Source organism: Nilaparvata lugens, chromosome 11, assembly GCF_014356525.2.
Source record: "Nilaparvata lugens isolate BPH chromosome 11, ASM1435652v1, whole genome shotgun sequence".
NCBI lineage: Eukaryota > Metazoa > Arthropoda > Insecta > Hemiptera > Delphacidae > Nilaparvata > Nilaparvata lugens.
Window position 1 is genome coordinate 7,877,973 of NC_052514.1, and position 13,409 is coordinate 7,891,381.

The window sequence follows — 13,409 nt, forward strand, 5'->3', positions numbered from 1 at the left end:
TTGTTTTTTACAGAGAAGAACATCCATCACAACATGAGTTCTTTCGCCGAAACCACCGGTCTTGGATACCTTAAATCCCAGGCAATCGAATTCGTCAACTACAACAAACGCCAGATGAGTCGTATCTATCCCAAAGGCACCAGAGCTGATTCTTCCAACTACATGCCTCAGGTATAAAAACATTATACAATTCCAGTTTCATTTGGCAAACCGCAAGTTTCATTTCTTATTTCAAGTTTGTATTTATTATTAGTTCTGGTGACGCCCTTTAGCGTATTTAGATTAAGTCTAGTTTAAATTAGTTTTAAGTCTAGCGGTAGTTGTATCGGCGAGGCCGGCAGCTGCTGCGCCCTAGCGGATAAGTTAGTATTTAGATTATTCTATCGCATAATCGTTAGTTGAAGTTGTCAGCTCGGATCGGACGGTGAAAAAACAGGATCGTTGCTGTTTTTTCGATTGTTGCCGTTGAAATTCAATTTTACACGTTCGTCGTTGTGTTAAAATTATTATCGATATATTAACTGTCCCAAGTTGGGGAAAAGTACAGTTTTTCTTTGTTATTTGTGAATATATAAATTGAAATATTCAACTAGTGCGATCGGACTTTGAATTGTACAGCAGTGTAAAGTAATAGTCAATATAGTAAAGTTATCTTCCAAGCAATTTTCGGACTGATCAGTAATTAAATTGATGCCAGAATTAACATACATCGGATAGGGGTAGCAGATGTACAAGAGAGGCCTCCCGACTCCGTCTTGTCCTGCCACAAACCTAATTCCAATTCCTGGAGTAAGTTGGTATTTAGTATTTGAAGAAAACTACTTGCTGGTGAGTAACCAAATAAGTCACTTCTGGTATAAATTTAATGCTGAAAATATTACTACATTCAATCTATTAATTATTGCTCTCTTTATTCTAGCATATTATCATTCAATATTTTGCTCTTTATATTTATCGACAGTCCTCTGCTCTCGCTTGTAATTTGGGCTATCCAAGTTCAGTCAACGAAGAGTGATAGAGGGAAAATTTTTGACCCTGCAGTTCTGTTTAGGGTAGTAAGGAGGTGAATTTATCGAAAGTCCCCACCCTTACCACCTGTGCTGAGGTGGTGGGGGTGGTTCAAAGCTACTATTTTTTTGGTTTCTAGCATAGGCCTATAACTCAAAAAACTAAGCATCTTATGGATATGACGATTCTTCTCGACTGACCATTCAAAAATGAAATTCGATAAATTCTCTACTCCATTATCCAAGAATCAAAACATTTCGAATAATATCAAAATATTGCCATTTAAAAGTATAAACATGAACTTTCCCATTGAATCATAATTGAACATAAACTTTTAGGTTATTTAGACAAACTGAAATCTACTCAATCTGAGATCCTGAACCTGTCGTGGTCGACAACCACCTTAAAAAACGTACCTTTAAAGGTTAACACTTGTTGCAAAGTTGAAAATTTCACCATAGAGAAACGATTATGCTATTGTTTCTCTATGATTTCACCCCCCACATTCAAGCTGCTATAACAATGGAAGGAAATCAATATATGCAATCATTCATAGTTGAGAATGATATTGTATCCATCAATGTAATGTATTGAATAAATAAATAAATCAGCTGATCGATTCTCGTTCGCAATCAGCTGATTATAACCGGGTTCTCTGTACGATAGATTTTGATCTTGGACCAGTTATAGAATAGACAAGCTGGGAAGTCTAGCCTCTGAAGCCAACATCTACTGCCATATCTCCAAATCGTGACGTCATCATCGGATAGAAAACTTTCAGATTGTGTCTATTTCAGAAGGATGCAAATTATTATTCATTAAAATGGTAAACTCCAGCTGCGCTCCCGCTCAATCTGCTATGGAAAACAATGTAAACAAACTCTACAGAAAAGTTTTCTACCTAATGCTGACGTCACTATTTGGAGATATGGCAGTAGATGTTGGCTTCATCGACTTTCAGTATGAATATACAATAGGCCGTGTCTATTCTATAATTGGTCTCAGATTTTGATCATGTATTAATTGTTGTGTTTTGACAGGTGTTCTGGAACGCAGGCTGCCAGATGGTGTCACTGAACTTCCAAACAGCTGATCTGCCGATGCAGCTGAACCAGGGCAAGTTCGAGTACAACGGCAACTGTGGTTACCTGCTGAAGCCGGACTTCATGCGACGCGCCGACCGCAGCTTCGACCCGTTTGCTGAGTCACCTGTCGACGGTGTCATTGCAGCACAGTGCGCCGTACAGGTATTTCAATTACTGTATATCATTTTTCATTGATTATTTTAATAATACTAATCATTATTCAGCATCATTCAAGAAAATAAAATACAAGGTTGCATACAGAACAAAAAACTCACTAAAAAAACTCTTGTCCCCACACAACACCTCTCAAAATCAATACAATAGACCAGGAATTTATAAGCTAAATTGTAGAGATTGCAGCAAATTCTACATAGGTAAAACAGCTAGAAATTTCAATATAAGATTCAAAGAACACACAAGAGCCATTACCCATCCGTCCTCCCATTCCACCTTTGCAGAACACATTATCTCCACTGACCACACACACCCTGACATAGACAAAAACCTCGAAATACTCCACTATTCCCACAAAAACAGAAAATTAAATGTACTAGAACAGTTTGAAATATACAAACACACCAAACAACAGCCAAACAATATTCTAAATGACCAAATCAACTTTTCCTCTCACACCCTGTTTGACAAACTCATTTAAATACTCCTCCATTAACCACCAAAACTCCCCTCCACCCCAACCAAATTTCACCCTCATAACCTTAAACACTTCAGTTCCTGTTTGGCTTGAAAATGTGCAATACCAGCACGAAACGGACGTCGCCACATCAAATAATGTGAGTGCTTTTTCACTTTAAAGTTTTATAAAATTTAATAGTGATAATAATATTAATTATTTTATTACAGGTATTTTATAATTGCACAGAAAACGTCCACATCCTTAACAGTTTATAGGATGGAAAAATATAGTCATAGGTAGCAATAGCATAAGTAGATATCCCATGGAATAGGGCGTTTTGATGACGCAACTTTTACTGTTATCTCAAGCCGATAGTCACGTAGTTCTTTCACGTGAAGCTGTGTGACGCTGATAGTCTCTCATATTGTGCCGTTCATATACTCTCACCCCAACAAAACAGTAAAAATCGTCAATAATCGGCTTGAGCTAACAGTAAGGGCCGGTTTCCGAGCTTGGGATTTTGCTAAGTCCTAGACTTTAAACAGCTGGAGTCAGAAAATTGGCTTTCCAAAACGGGGCGTAGTCGCAGTCCACTCATTGTCATAGTCACGTTTGAATTAAATTTCGAAAAACTAGAAAATTGAACACAAAATAAAATAAAGAGAAAATAGTGTAAAGTTTCAGCTATTTTGAATTATTCAGGAATGTCTAATTCCGTAAAGGAAAAACGTTTTCAATTATAGAAATGAGAAAATAAAAACTACAACTACTGTTATAAAAGCTGCGACTACGCCCCGTTTTGGAAAGCCAATTTTCTGACTCCAGCTGTTTAAAGTCTAGAACTTGGCAAAATCCCAAGCTCGGAAACCGGCCCTAAATGTTGCGACATAAACGCCCTATACCATGGGATATCTACTATCTACTTACACTATTTATTCTCTAGGATATAGTGTCTTGAAAGAATAAGACTTTGATGTTGTCAATACCATTATATCTGTTCAAAATTAATTCCAATTACAGAACCAGGTTTCATGGCAACACCTGCCACAACTTTAGCTGAACTGATGTTTATCGTCATTGTTTAAGGGACAGGAAATAGGCCTATAACCATCCTTGGTAAATGAAGAATCTATATGCAAAATTTCAAGTTAATCAGTCCAGTAGTTCAGACGTGATGATGTTTCATTCGTGAATTTCCTATCCTAAACGTGTATGAGTCAATTCTTTGCTTTATTGTAATATGGATTACAGAACCAGGTCACAGAATACATACAGAATGGAAAGTCGGCTAGTGTCCCGACGCAAAAATCCGCCATCTTGAAAGAAAGTTCAAGATTGTAATATGGTCCACGTTATAATGACAGTGGATAAAGATAGGAGAATAGACAATATACATTGAGCTCCTCTCATAAAACTAATTTGTTTATTTATTCAATCAACGATGTTGCTTTCAAATTAATCACATGATTACCTTGATATGATTTCAACATCATACGTCGAAATAGAAATACCATGGCTAAAATCTCATTTATCCTACACTATTCCAGGTGATAGCTGGTCAGTTCTTATCAGATAAGAAGGTTGGCACATATGTGGAAGTGGACATGTATGGTTTGCCAACGGACACAATCAGGAAAGAGTTTCGCACGCGTATGGTTCCTAGCAACGGTTTGAATCCGGTCTACAATGAGGAGCCGTTCCTATTCAGAAAGGTGAGCGTATCATACATACATATATTTCGAATTCAGTCAGAGTAGAATCATTAGACGTATCACAACATTATGATAAGATGGCTTAGGGCCTCGAGCTCGGGATTTAGCTAAGTTCTTCAACTGGAGTTAGAAAATTGGCTTTCCGAAACGGGGCGTAGTCGTAGCCCACGTTCAAGTTAAATTTCAAAAAAACTAGAAAATTGAACATAAAATAAAGAGAAAGTAGTGTAAAGTTTCAGCTATTTTGAATTATTTAGGAATATTTCATTTCGTCAAGGAAAAACGTTTCCAATTATAGAAATGAGAAAATAAAAACTACAACTACTGTTATAAAAGCTGCGACTACGCCCCGTTTCGGAAAGCCAATTTTCTGACTCCAGCTGTTTAAAGTCGAGAACTTAGCTGAATCCCGAGCTCGGAAAGCGGCCCTCAGGCTAGGGCCACACAAGCGCACAAAGTGCGTCCGTTGCAACTTACTTTTTGACGTCCGTTGTAGAAATACATAGAAGTGAATTGGTGACAACACACGAGGTACGTGCGTACCAAGTAACGGAAGTCGTAACGGACGGTGATTTTTGAACTGCGCAGAAATGCTACAACGCACGTCGAGACATGCAAAAGTTATTGCTTCGTCTTCAACTGACGTTGACGCACCACACTCAGCGCTCGTGTGGTGTCATTGGCGACGGCCGCAAAAAGTAAGTTGCAACGGACGCACTTTGTGCACTCGTGTGACCCTAGCCTTAAAGTTGTCTCCAACTTCGATTCCAATAATTTTTCAACTTCAACAACTGTGTAAGGATAAAATAATAGTATTCTAATTAATAGTATAGATAATAGAAATAGTCTAGAATATAATAGAAATAGTCTAGATAATAGTATTCTCTCGATTACTTTCAGTTAATTTATAGGTCGATCGTTTTATGATTCCAGAGCTCTCATTGAAGAATAAATTGAGCACAGTTTTCAGTAGTTGTGAAGATTTCTTCAAATAATTCAATCCTTCTATGTGACACCTTTGAGGTTTCTATAGATAATAGAAATAGTCTAGAATATAATAGAAATAGTCTAGATAATAGTATTCTCTCGATTACTTTCAGTTAATTTATAGGTCAATCGTTTTATAATTCCAGAGCTCTCATTGAAGAATAAATTGTGATATACTATTATTTTCTAGGTGTTGTGATTGATTCATGTCTGTCAAATTAGGCTAACATTGATTTATTATCTGGAAAACTTTCTAAAGGCCTATGAATCCTTCGTATTCATACCGAATACGTGTTGGTTGTAGTCCTGAGAACAAATCAGATAAATGTGAATGTGAAAAAATAAAACTATGTTTTTCAAAAATTTACCTAATTCTGTTCACTTTATTGAAGTAAATCATTTTATCAGGTATATTATATATTTTATTATAGGTGGTGCTACCAGATCTAGCCGTGCTGCGTTTTGGCGTTTACGACGAGAACGGAAAACTGCTGGGTCAGCGCATTCTGCCGTTGGACGGACTGCAGGCGGGGTACCGGCACATATCCCTCCGGACAGAGGCCAACTTCCCCATGTCATTGCCCATGCTCTTCTGCAACATAGAGCTCAAGATCTATGTGCCCGACGGATTTGAAGACTTCATGGCTGCGCTGTCCGATCCACGAGCATTCCTTTCTGCGCAGGTAAGGAAGCAGCTGACATCAATAACCTTATTGAAAATTATCATTAATTTTGTCATACGTGACATTGATCTATCTGTTTCATTTTTGAATATTAATTTTTCTTAATTGGAAGTTGACTCGTGGACACAATTATTGCTCTACCATAAATGGTTAAACAATTCTATTCCAAGTGTATAAGCATGAAATAAACAATCTAGAAAAATGATAATAATAAAAAATTATAGAAGTTATCTCTGCAATCTATAATAAATTATAGAAGTTTTTCTGGTATAAGTTATGAACATGTGATTTATCTCGTATATTGAGTAATAAAAGAAATGTTCAGATTTAACTCCCTGCTTTATACAAACTATAGTGAGTGAGCTTTTGGTCTGCAAACCAATCACATGAATTTTAATTTTTGAATTTTTATCTTGTGGCTCATATGCGCTTATGGTCAACAAGTGATTGTTTGGATATTACTCATCTGAAGGGTGAGTTTTTGGGAATCAATTATAAGCTTAGTCCGGGCACTTTAAACCTTAATTGACCGAGCGAAGTGAGGTCTAAGATTCAAGTCGACGGTTTGGCATTTCTCTTGATGTTTAAATGTTTATATGTTGCGCATTTACGGCGAAACGCGGTAATAGATTTTCATGAAATTTGACAGGTATGTTCCTTTTTTAATTGCGCGTCGACGTATATACAAGGTTTTTGGAAATTTTGTATTTCAAGGATAATATGAAAGGAAAAAGGAGCCTCCTTTATACGCCAATATTGAGTAAAATTCAGACTATAGAATTATTCATCATAGATCAGCTGTCAGCTGATTACACAGATGTGTGGAGAAGCCAGTATATTGCTGTATTTTCATAAGGTCTATAGTTTCAATCAGGTACTTGTGGATGAGAATACTGCATGAGGTCTACTGTTCACAGAACTTCTTGTAATTAATAATTTGATTGTATGGTAAGAGATGTTGTGATATTTCTCCATAATTGAAAGAATAAGACGTTGATGTTGTCAGTATTGCTATATTTGTTCAAAAATGAATTCATATTACAGAACCAGGTTTCATGGTAACACCTACCACATCTTCAGCTGAACAAATATAGTCTTATTCTTTCACCTTACATAATTTTTTAATACATTACCTATTGATTGTTTGAGGCATTACTTACCTGAAGGGATATCGTCTTTGGCGATCAATTACATGCTTTCTTAGTCCGGGCAGGACTAACTTACATAATTGTATTTTCATGATTGGGATCTTGTAAGGAAAGGTAGTGTTTAAATCTTGTAAAGTTTTATTTTATATTTTCTTTATTTAACGTCGGAAGTGATTGTCATACGATACCTTGGTGCTGATCAGAGGTTCAAATCATAAATAATAAAGCTATTCATACAGTAATGGATAAAACCTTTTTAAAAGCCGGTTTCCGAGCTCGGGATTTAGCCAAGTTCTAGACTTTAAACAGCTGGAGTCAGAAAATTAGCTTTCCAAAACGGGGCGTAGTCGCAGTAAATAGTCGCAGCAAAATAAATCTTTATTTTCTTACTAGCTGAACCCTGCCACGCTTCGCAGTGGCACATTGTGATTGAATGTTTATTTTTTTTTTCTGTGGCCCCCACTATATATAAAATATGTGTTGGGAAACCACAAATATTATGCGTGTTAAATAAATTATGAACATCTGTGTTATGTGAGCTGTTAAATCTGGTTTATTGTGCAATTACAAAACTAAAAGGAAAAATAATGTTTATGTGAGAAATAAAATGAAAAAAAGCAAAATTTTTAGAAAAAAGAAATTAAAATGAGTAAATGAATACCTATATATAAAATAGAAAATTATTGATGGAAAATAATTAGATTCTAAAAGAAAAAAATATTTGAGAATAGTCTCTTAAAAAGGATTGATAAAAAATGAATTAATAATATTCATAATATCTAGTTTGTAATAAGGTCTTCACTATAATTTATTCTATTTTCAATTATCCAAGTTTTTGTTTTTGCTTTAAATATATTAACCAGTACCATTTCCTTGATGTCCATTGGCAGCCTGTTGTAAATCTTCGGTCCTAAGTATGTGACTGTTCTCTGGGCGGCAGTTGTTGTCATCCTGGGGACTGCTAGATCAATATTCCTTCTTCGCGTGCTGTGGGTGTGGTCCATGTTGAGAAAGAACTGCGGGTTTTTCCTGATGAATGTGAGTAATTTGTGAATGTAAATTTGTCGGATGCTCAGTAGTTGGAGCTCTTCATATAGAGAATCTGAAGGGTAGAGTGGATGTTTCTGTCCCATTATTCTGAGGATGAGTTTCTGGACTTTAAAAACAGGATTGATATGGCAGAAATACGTAGCTCCCCATGCCAGGATTCCATATCTTGCTATTGACTCTACCAATGCGTGATATACAATTTTTAACGTATCCAGTGTGAGTATCTGTCGGAGTTGAATGAAACTGTAAACCAGTTTCCTGAGTTTTGTTGTTTGCTGTATGATGTGTTTGTCCCACCAAAGTAAGTCGTCTATTATAACTCCTAAATATTTTATATTATCTGTTCGTTCTACTGATGGACAATTGCAGTCTATGCGATTTATTTTGCAGTGATGTAACTTGATTGTATTTCGTACAGGTTTTTTGGAGTCCGTCAGTGAAAATGCTAGAAATTTAGTTTTTGATGAATTGAGAGTCAGGATATTACTGTGGAGCCAAAGTGTAATTTTTTCCATGCCTAATTCAGCGGTTATGAAAGTCTCGTTCCAGTTGTTGCCTTGAAATATCACAGCTGTGTCGTCGGCAAAGACAATAATCTTGCCACCAATGTCGAGTGAGCACAACTCATTGGCAAAGATGAGGTACAGTATCGGACCAAGAACTGTTCCTTGTGGCACGCCGAATTTTACAGGAAGGCCTTCTTCTGCACTCAGATTTTTCCCTATTCTCACTCTCTGTTTGCGAATGGTTGAGAAATGAGAAAAAACAAAGAATACATTTCATATAAGTTTAATTTTGCAATACTTGTTTATATACAATATTTTTTGTTTTTCCACTGTCTGCGTAAATATAAAGACTATCTGGTTTGCCGACTCGGGAACACGCAACATACAGTTGTCCATGTGAAAAGCAATCCACATCTAAATCTAGACCACACAATTCTAAAGATTGACCTTGAGCTTTGTTGATTGTGATTGCAAATGCCAATCGAATTGGGAATTGCAATCTTTTAAATTGTACCGGAAAACATACGGTAATCAAGAGTGTAGTTTACCGGTACTCTATATCTCACGAACCTGTTGAAGCTGCGGTTTGAAACATGCGCGCTATCTAGCGGTCAGATTTTGCACTTTGATTGCAGCAGCGCTCAGCTCAAATCTGGCCAAAAATGGCCAAAGTTTCACCCCCTCCCCCCGGGCCACCCTGCGAGCCCGGTCAATTTTTTTTTTTTTAATCGACTTATTTTCGCGAGCTGACCCCGAATGTGAAGTCAAAAATCGGAAAAATCCATAAACAAAAAAGTTAAAAATTTTCGGGCGAGCGTAGCGCCCCTGAAAATTGTAAAAAGTAGATAAAAACCATCCTTGATGCGGATTTTATATCATGTTAAAATTTCAACTCAATCGGTCCAGTACTTTTGGAGTTTTTGCATTACACACAAACCAACATAACATTTTTATATATATAAGATTTCTATAATTTGACGAAATTAAACATTCCCAAATAATTCAAAATAGCTGAAACTTTATACTATTTTCTCTTTATTTTGTGTTCGATTTTCTAGTTTTATCAAAATTTAATTTAAACGTGGACTGCAACCATGCCCCGTTTCGGAAAGCCAATTTTCTGACTCCAGCTGTTTAAAGTATAGAACTGAGCCAAATCCCGAGCTCGGAAACCGGCTAATCTAATTCACTTGTAAATGTTGAGATTCTAAAGAGATTGGTTTGCTATGTTCAGGAGAAGCGAGCCCAGCAGATGAAGGCGATGGGCATCGAAGAGACGGACATCAACACCAAGGATGTTGTGGAGGGTGGCAAGGGTGGAGACGGGGGTGGGGGTGGAGCCGCCAAAAAGGGCAGCAAAACCAAGAAAACCGGGAGAAGAGGAGAAGAAAGGTTGGTTAAACATTATCAGTTCTATAATTATTACGTATAGGATTCAATCTTGAAGAAAGAATGTTAAATGAATAAATAATAAATTTTATTTTTCAGTAAATAAAAGTACTAACAAAAACATAGCTTCTGCGAAATTTATACAATTATGTACTTACAACTATATTATGAATGAATGAATGAATGAATAAAAAAGGCCTCTATTTAACAAAGCTAAAAATAAAAAACAAAAAAATCATAAAAAACAGTTCATATGCATAATTAATTACTCAAGGAAATAAGAAAACAATCTAAGCCATTCAATTTTGGCATAACCGAGAAGGTTGTCTGCCAGGAGTCGGTTATCAATATATTTGTGAAAAAATTTAAAAAATATACACTAAAAATAAACACGTATATACTGTTAACAAAATCAATAATGCCAACAATCATAAAACAATAAACTCAATAATAAATAATCAAACATAATTTAAACAAAACTTCAATAATTAAACTTACAACTATATTAATGATATAATTTCTTAATTACCTGAGGAAATGACTCAATCTACATAAAATATAAAAGCGAAATGGCACTCACTGACTGACTGACTGACTCACTCACTCACTCTAACAGTTATGTACTTACAAATATATTAAAGATATAATTTCTTAATTACCTGAGGAAATGACTCAATCTATATAAAATATAAAAGCGAAATGGCACTCACTCACTCACTCACTCACTCACTCACTCACTCGCAGAACTAAAAATCTACGGGACCAAAAACATTCAAATTTGTTAGGTATGTTCAGTTGGCACTTTAGAGGCGCACTAAGAACGAATTTGGAAAAATTTTCAAATATACGCCCAAAATCTGCGTTTTCCAGCGTTTTTTAGCGTTTTCTCAGCTTTATCGAGAACAAATGAACAGAAATCGTTCAAATTTAGTACAGAAGCTAAGCTAGGGTGTAATAATGTTGTGTTAGAAGGATTTTGAAATAACGCCAAAGATACGCCCGAAATTAGGCTAGACTGGAGTACAATAATTCTCAAAATATCAATTCAATTTAAAAATCCTATATTTTGTTCACAAAAATGAAGTCATATGTTCATTCACAAGAAAAATTCCTTTTGCAATATTTAATACTCATAAAATCCTGATTGGAAACATAAGAAGTTTCAGAAGTTTATCCTAACGAAGTTTTTTACCCTGCACTAAATAATTGAAATTAACCGGTGATTGAATCGAGCGAGGAAGTACTTTGACTCTCTGATGGAATGAAGCATGCTTAAATGAAAAATGCAGGCGGGCGAAGCGAGCCCGCTGATCTCATTTTTGGACGATCCAGTCGGGGGTCCAGCGAAGCGAAGCGAGCCTGACGGCTATTAGTGTATATAAGGAATCCCTTTGAATTCGAAATCTGGTTTTTAGTAAATTGATTTTACAGAAAATGCGACTGTAGTGTACTTTGGCTCTATTCAACCATGATTCATGAACTTTTTCATCTAATTTTTGAGACGTCTTCATCAGTAATAATAATAATAATAATAATAATATTTATTCATGCATGTACATTTTACATTAAATGTTTCGCATTTGTCAGTTACAATAAAATAAAATCATACAATTTGTCAGGTCATCAAAACCTCCGTGAATATTTGAAGTCCAAAAAATAAAGATGACATCATCTTAACTATTATAATATTTCACTTAGGTTTATTTCTCACACTGTATATGAGAAAAACTCCAGTAAACTGTAGAAACATCTCTCTTGTAGCCAATTCCTCAGTAGTCTCTTGAATGTTCTTCTATTTGAAGTATCGAGAATTTCCACTGGTAGTGCGTTTAAGATCCTTCGACTGACATGCTCTGGCTTAGCTTCAAAAAATCTTGTTCGATGAGGTTGGAGTCTCAGCATATTCCTTGCCCGTGTGTTGTAGCCATGTACGGTAGCGCCTGTAGTCCACTCGTCCTTGCGGGAAAATCCATACAATGCAGCCTCCAAGATATATAGACATGGCAACGGCAGGATCTTAGCTTCCCTGAATAACTCTCTGCATGGGGTTCTTGGTGGCTTCCTAAACATCATTCTCAGTAGCCGTTTTTGCACTCTGAAGGCCATCAATGAAGCGGGTGCCGCACCCCAGAATATCAGGCCATACGTTAGAGCTGGCTGGAAATATCCATAGTACGCGATTCTAACTATTCTCTGGTCCACCTCCCTTATCAATCTTGATATTGCAAACCCCGCTGCATTGAGCCTTTTTACCACCTGATCAATGTGACTGTTCCACTTCAGTCTTACATCAACATTGATTCCCAAGAATCCACATTCTTCCACTGGCATTATACTTGTTGCATCCACGGCAAAATCAAAGTTATTGGGTGTGTCTAAATAGCCAATATTGAAGCTCATATACGATGTTTTCTTTACATTGACTGTCAACTCATTAGCCTCACACCACTCCTTCATGCACTTGATTACTTTTTCTCCTTCAATTTTTAATTCTTCAAATGTATCACCTGTCAGTAGGAAATTAGCATCGTCAGCAAATAATACACTGTTAACGGTTGAGGGCATATTTCCGGGCAAGTCATTAATATACAGTGAGAACAATATCGGGCCAAGTATAGTTCCCTGCGGCACTCCTTTTTCCAATTGCCGGATTTTCTGACCGATATTTGTAGTTGATGATTCCCCTATTTCTCTCTTCAATCTCAACTAATTGGGACCTTTCACTAAGAAAAGACTTCAGCCATTCAAAAGCCAACCCTCTGATACCATAAAAATGAATTTTCTCCATCAGAGTTTCATGATTAAGGCTGTCGAATGCCTTTTTCATGTCTACAAAGAGTCCTAGAGCTTTTTTCCCTTTGTCAAGTGAGTCATATACTTGGTTAATGAAGTCATTTACTGCAAGGATTGTCGATTTTCCCAAACGAAAACCAAATTGACATTCAGACAAAATCATATTATTCTCCAGGTAACTGGATATTGTTTTTTGTGCCAATTTCTCAAATATCTTGGAGAAGGGGCTCTGCACTGATACTGGCCTAAAATTGGCCATTTCATTTTTTGCACCCTGTTTATGAAGGGGAATAACTCTGCCTAATTTCAAATGTTTAGGGAAGATTCCTGATCTGAACGACATATTCACAAGGTGAGTCATTACACTCTTTATCGGCTCGAAGCATTCCTTCATTAAAGCACAGGGTACACCGT

The 13,409-nt window shown here is 36.4% G+C and overlaps 1 protein-coding gene across 1 annotated transcript in view; it reads left to right on the top strand.

The window, feature by feature from the left end:
• LOC111060497 (1-phosphatidylinositol 4,5-bisphosphate phosphodiesterase) overlaps positions 1-13,409 on the top strand; it is a 73,808-nt gene that overhangs the window by 40,678 nt on the left and 19,721 nt on the right. The window contains 6 exon segments of the mRNA XM_039437512.1: positions 14-171; positions 2,049-2,255; positions 4,275-4,439; positions 5,858-6,109; positions 10,048-10,185; positions 10,187-10,205. Coding sequence (XP_039293446.1) covers positions 14-171; positions 2,049-2,255; positions 4,275-4,439; positions 5,858-6,109; positions 10,048-10,185; positions 10,187-10,205 — 939 coding nt within the window.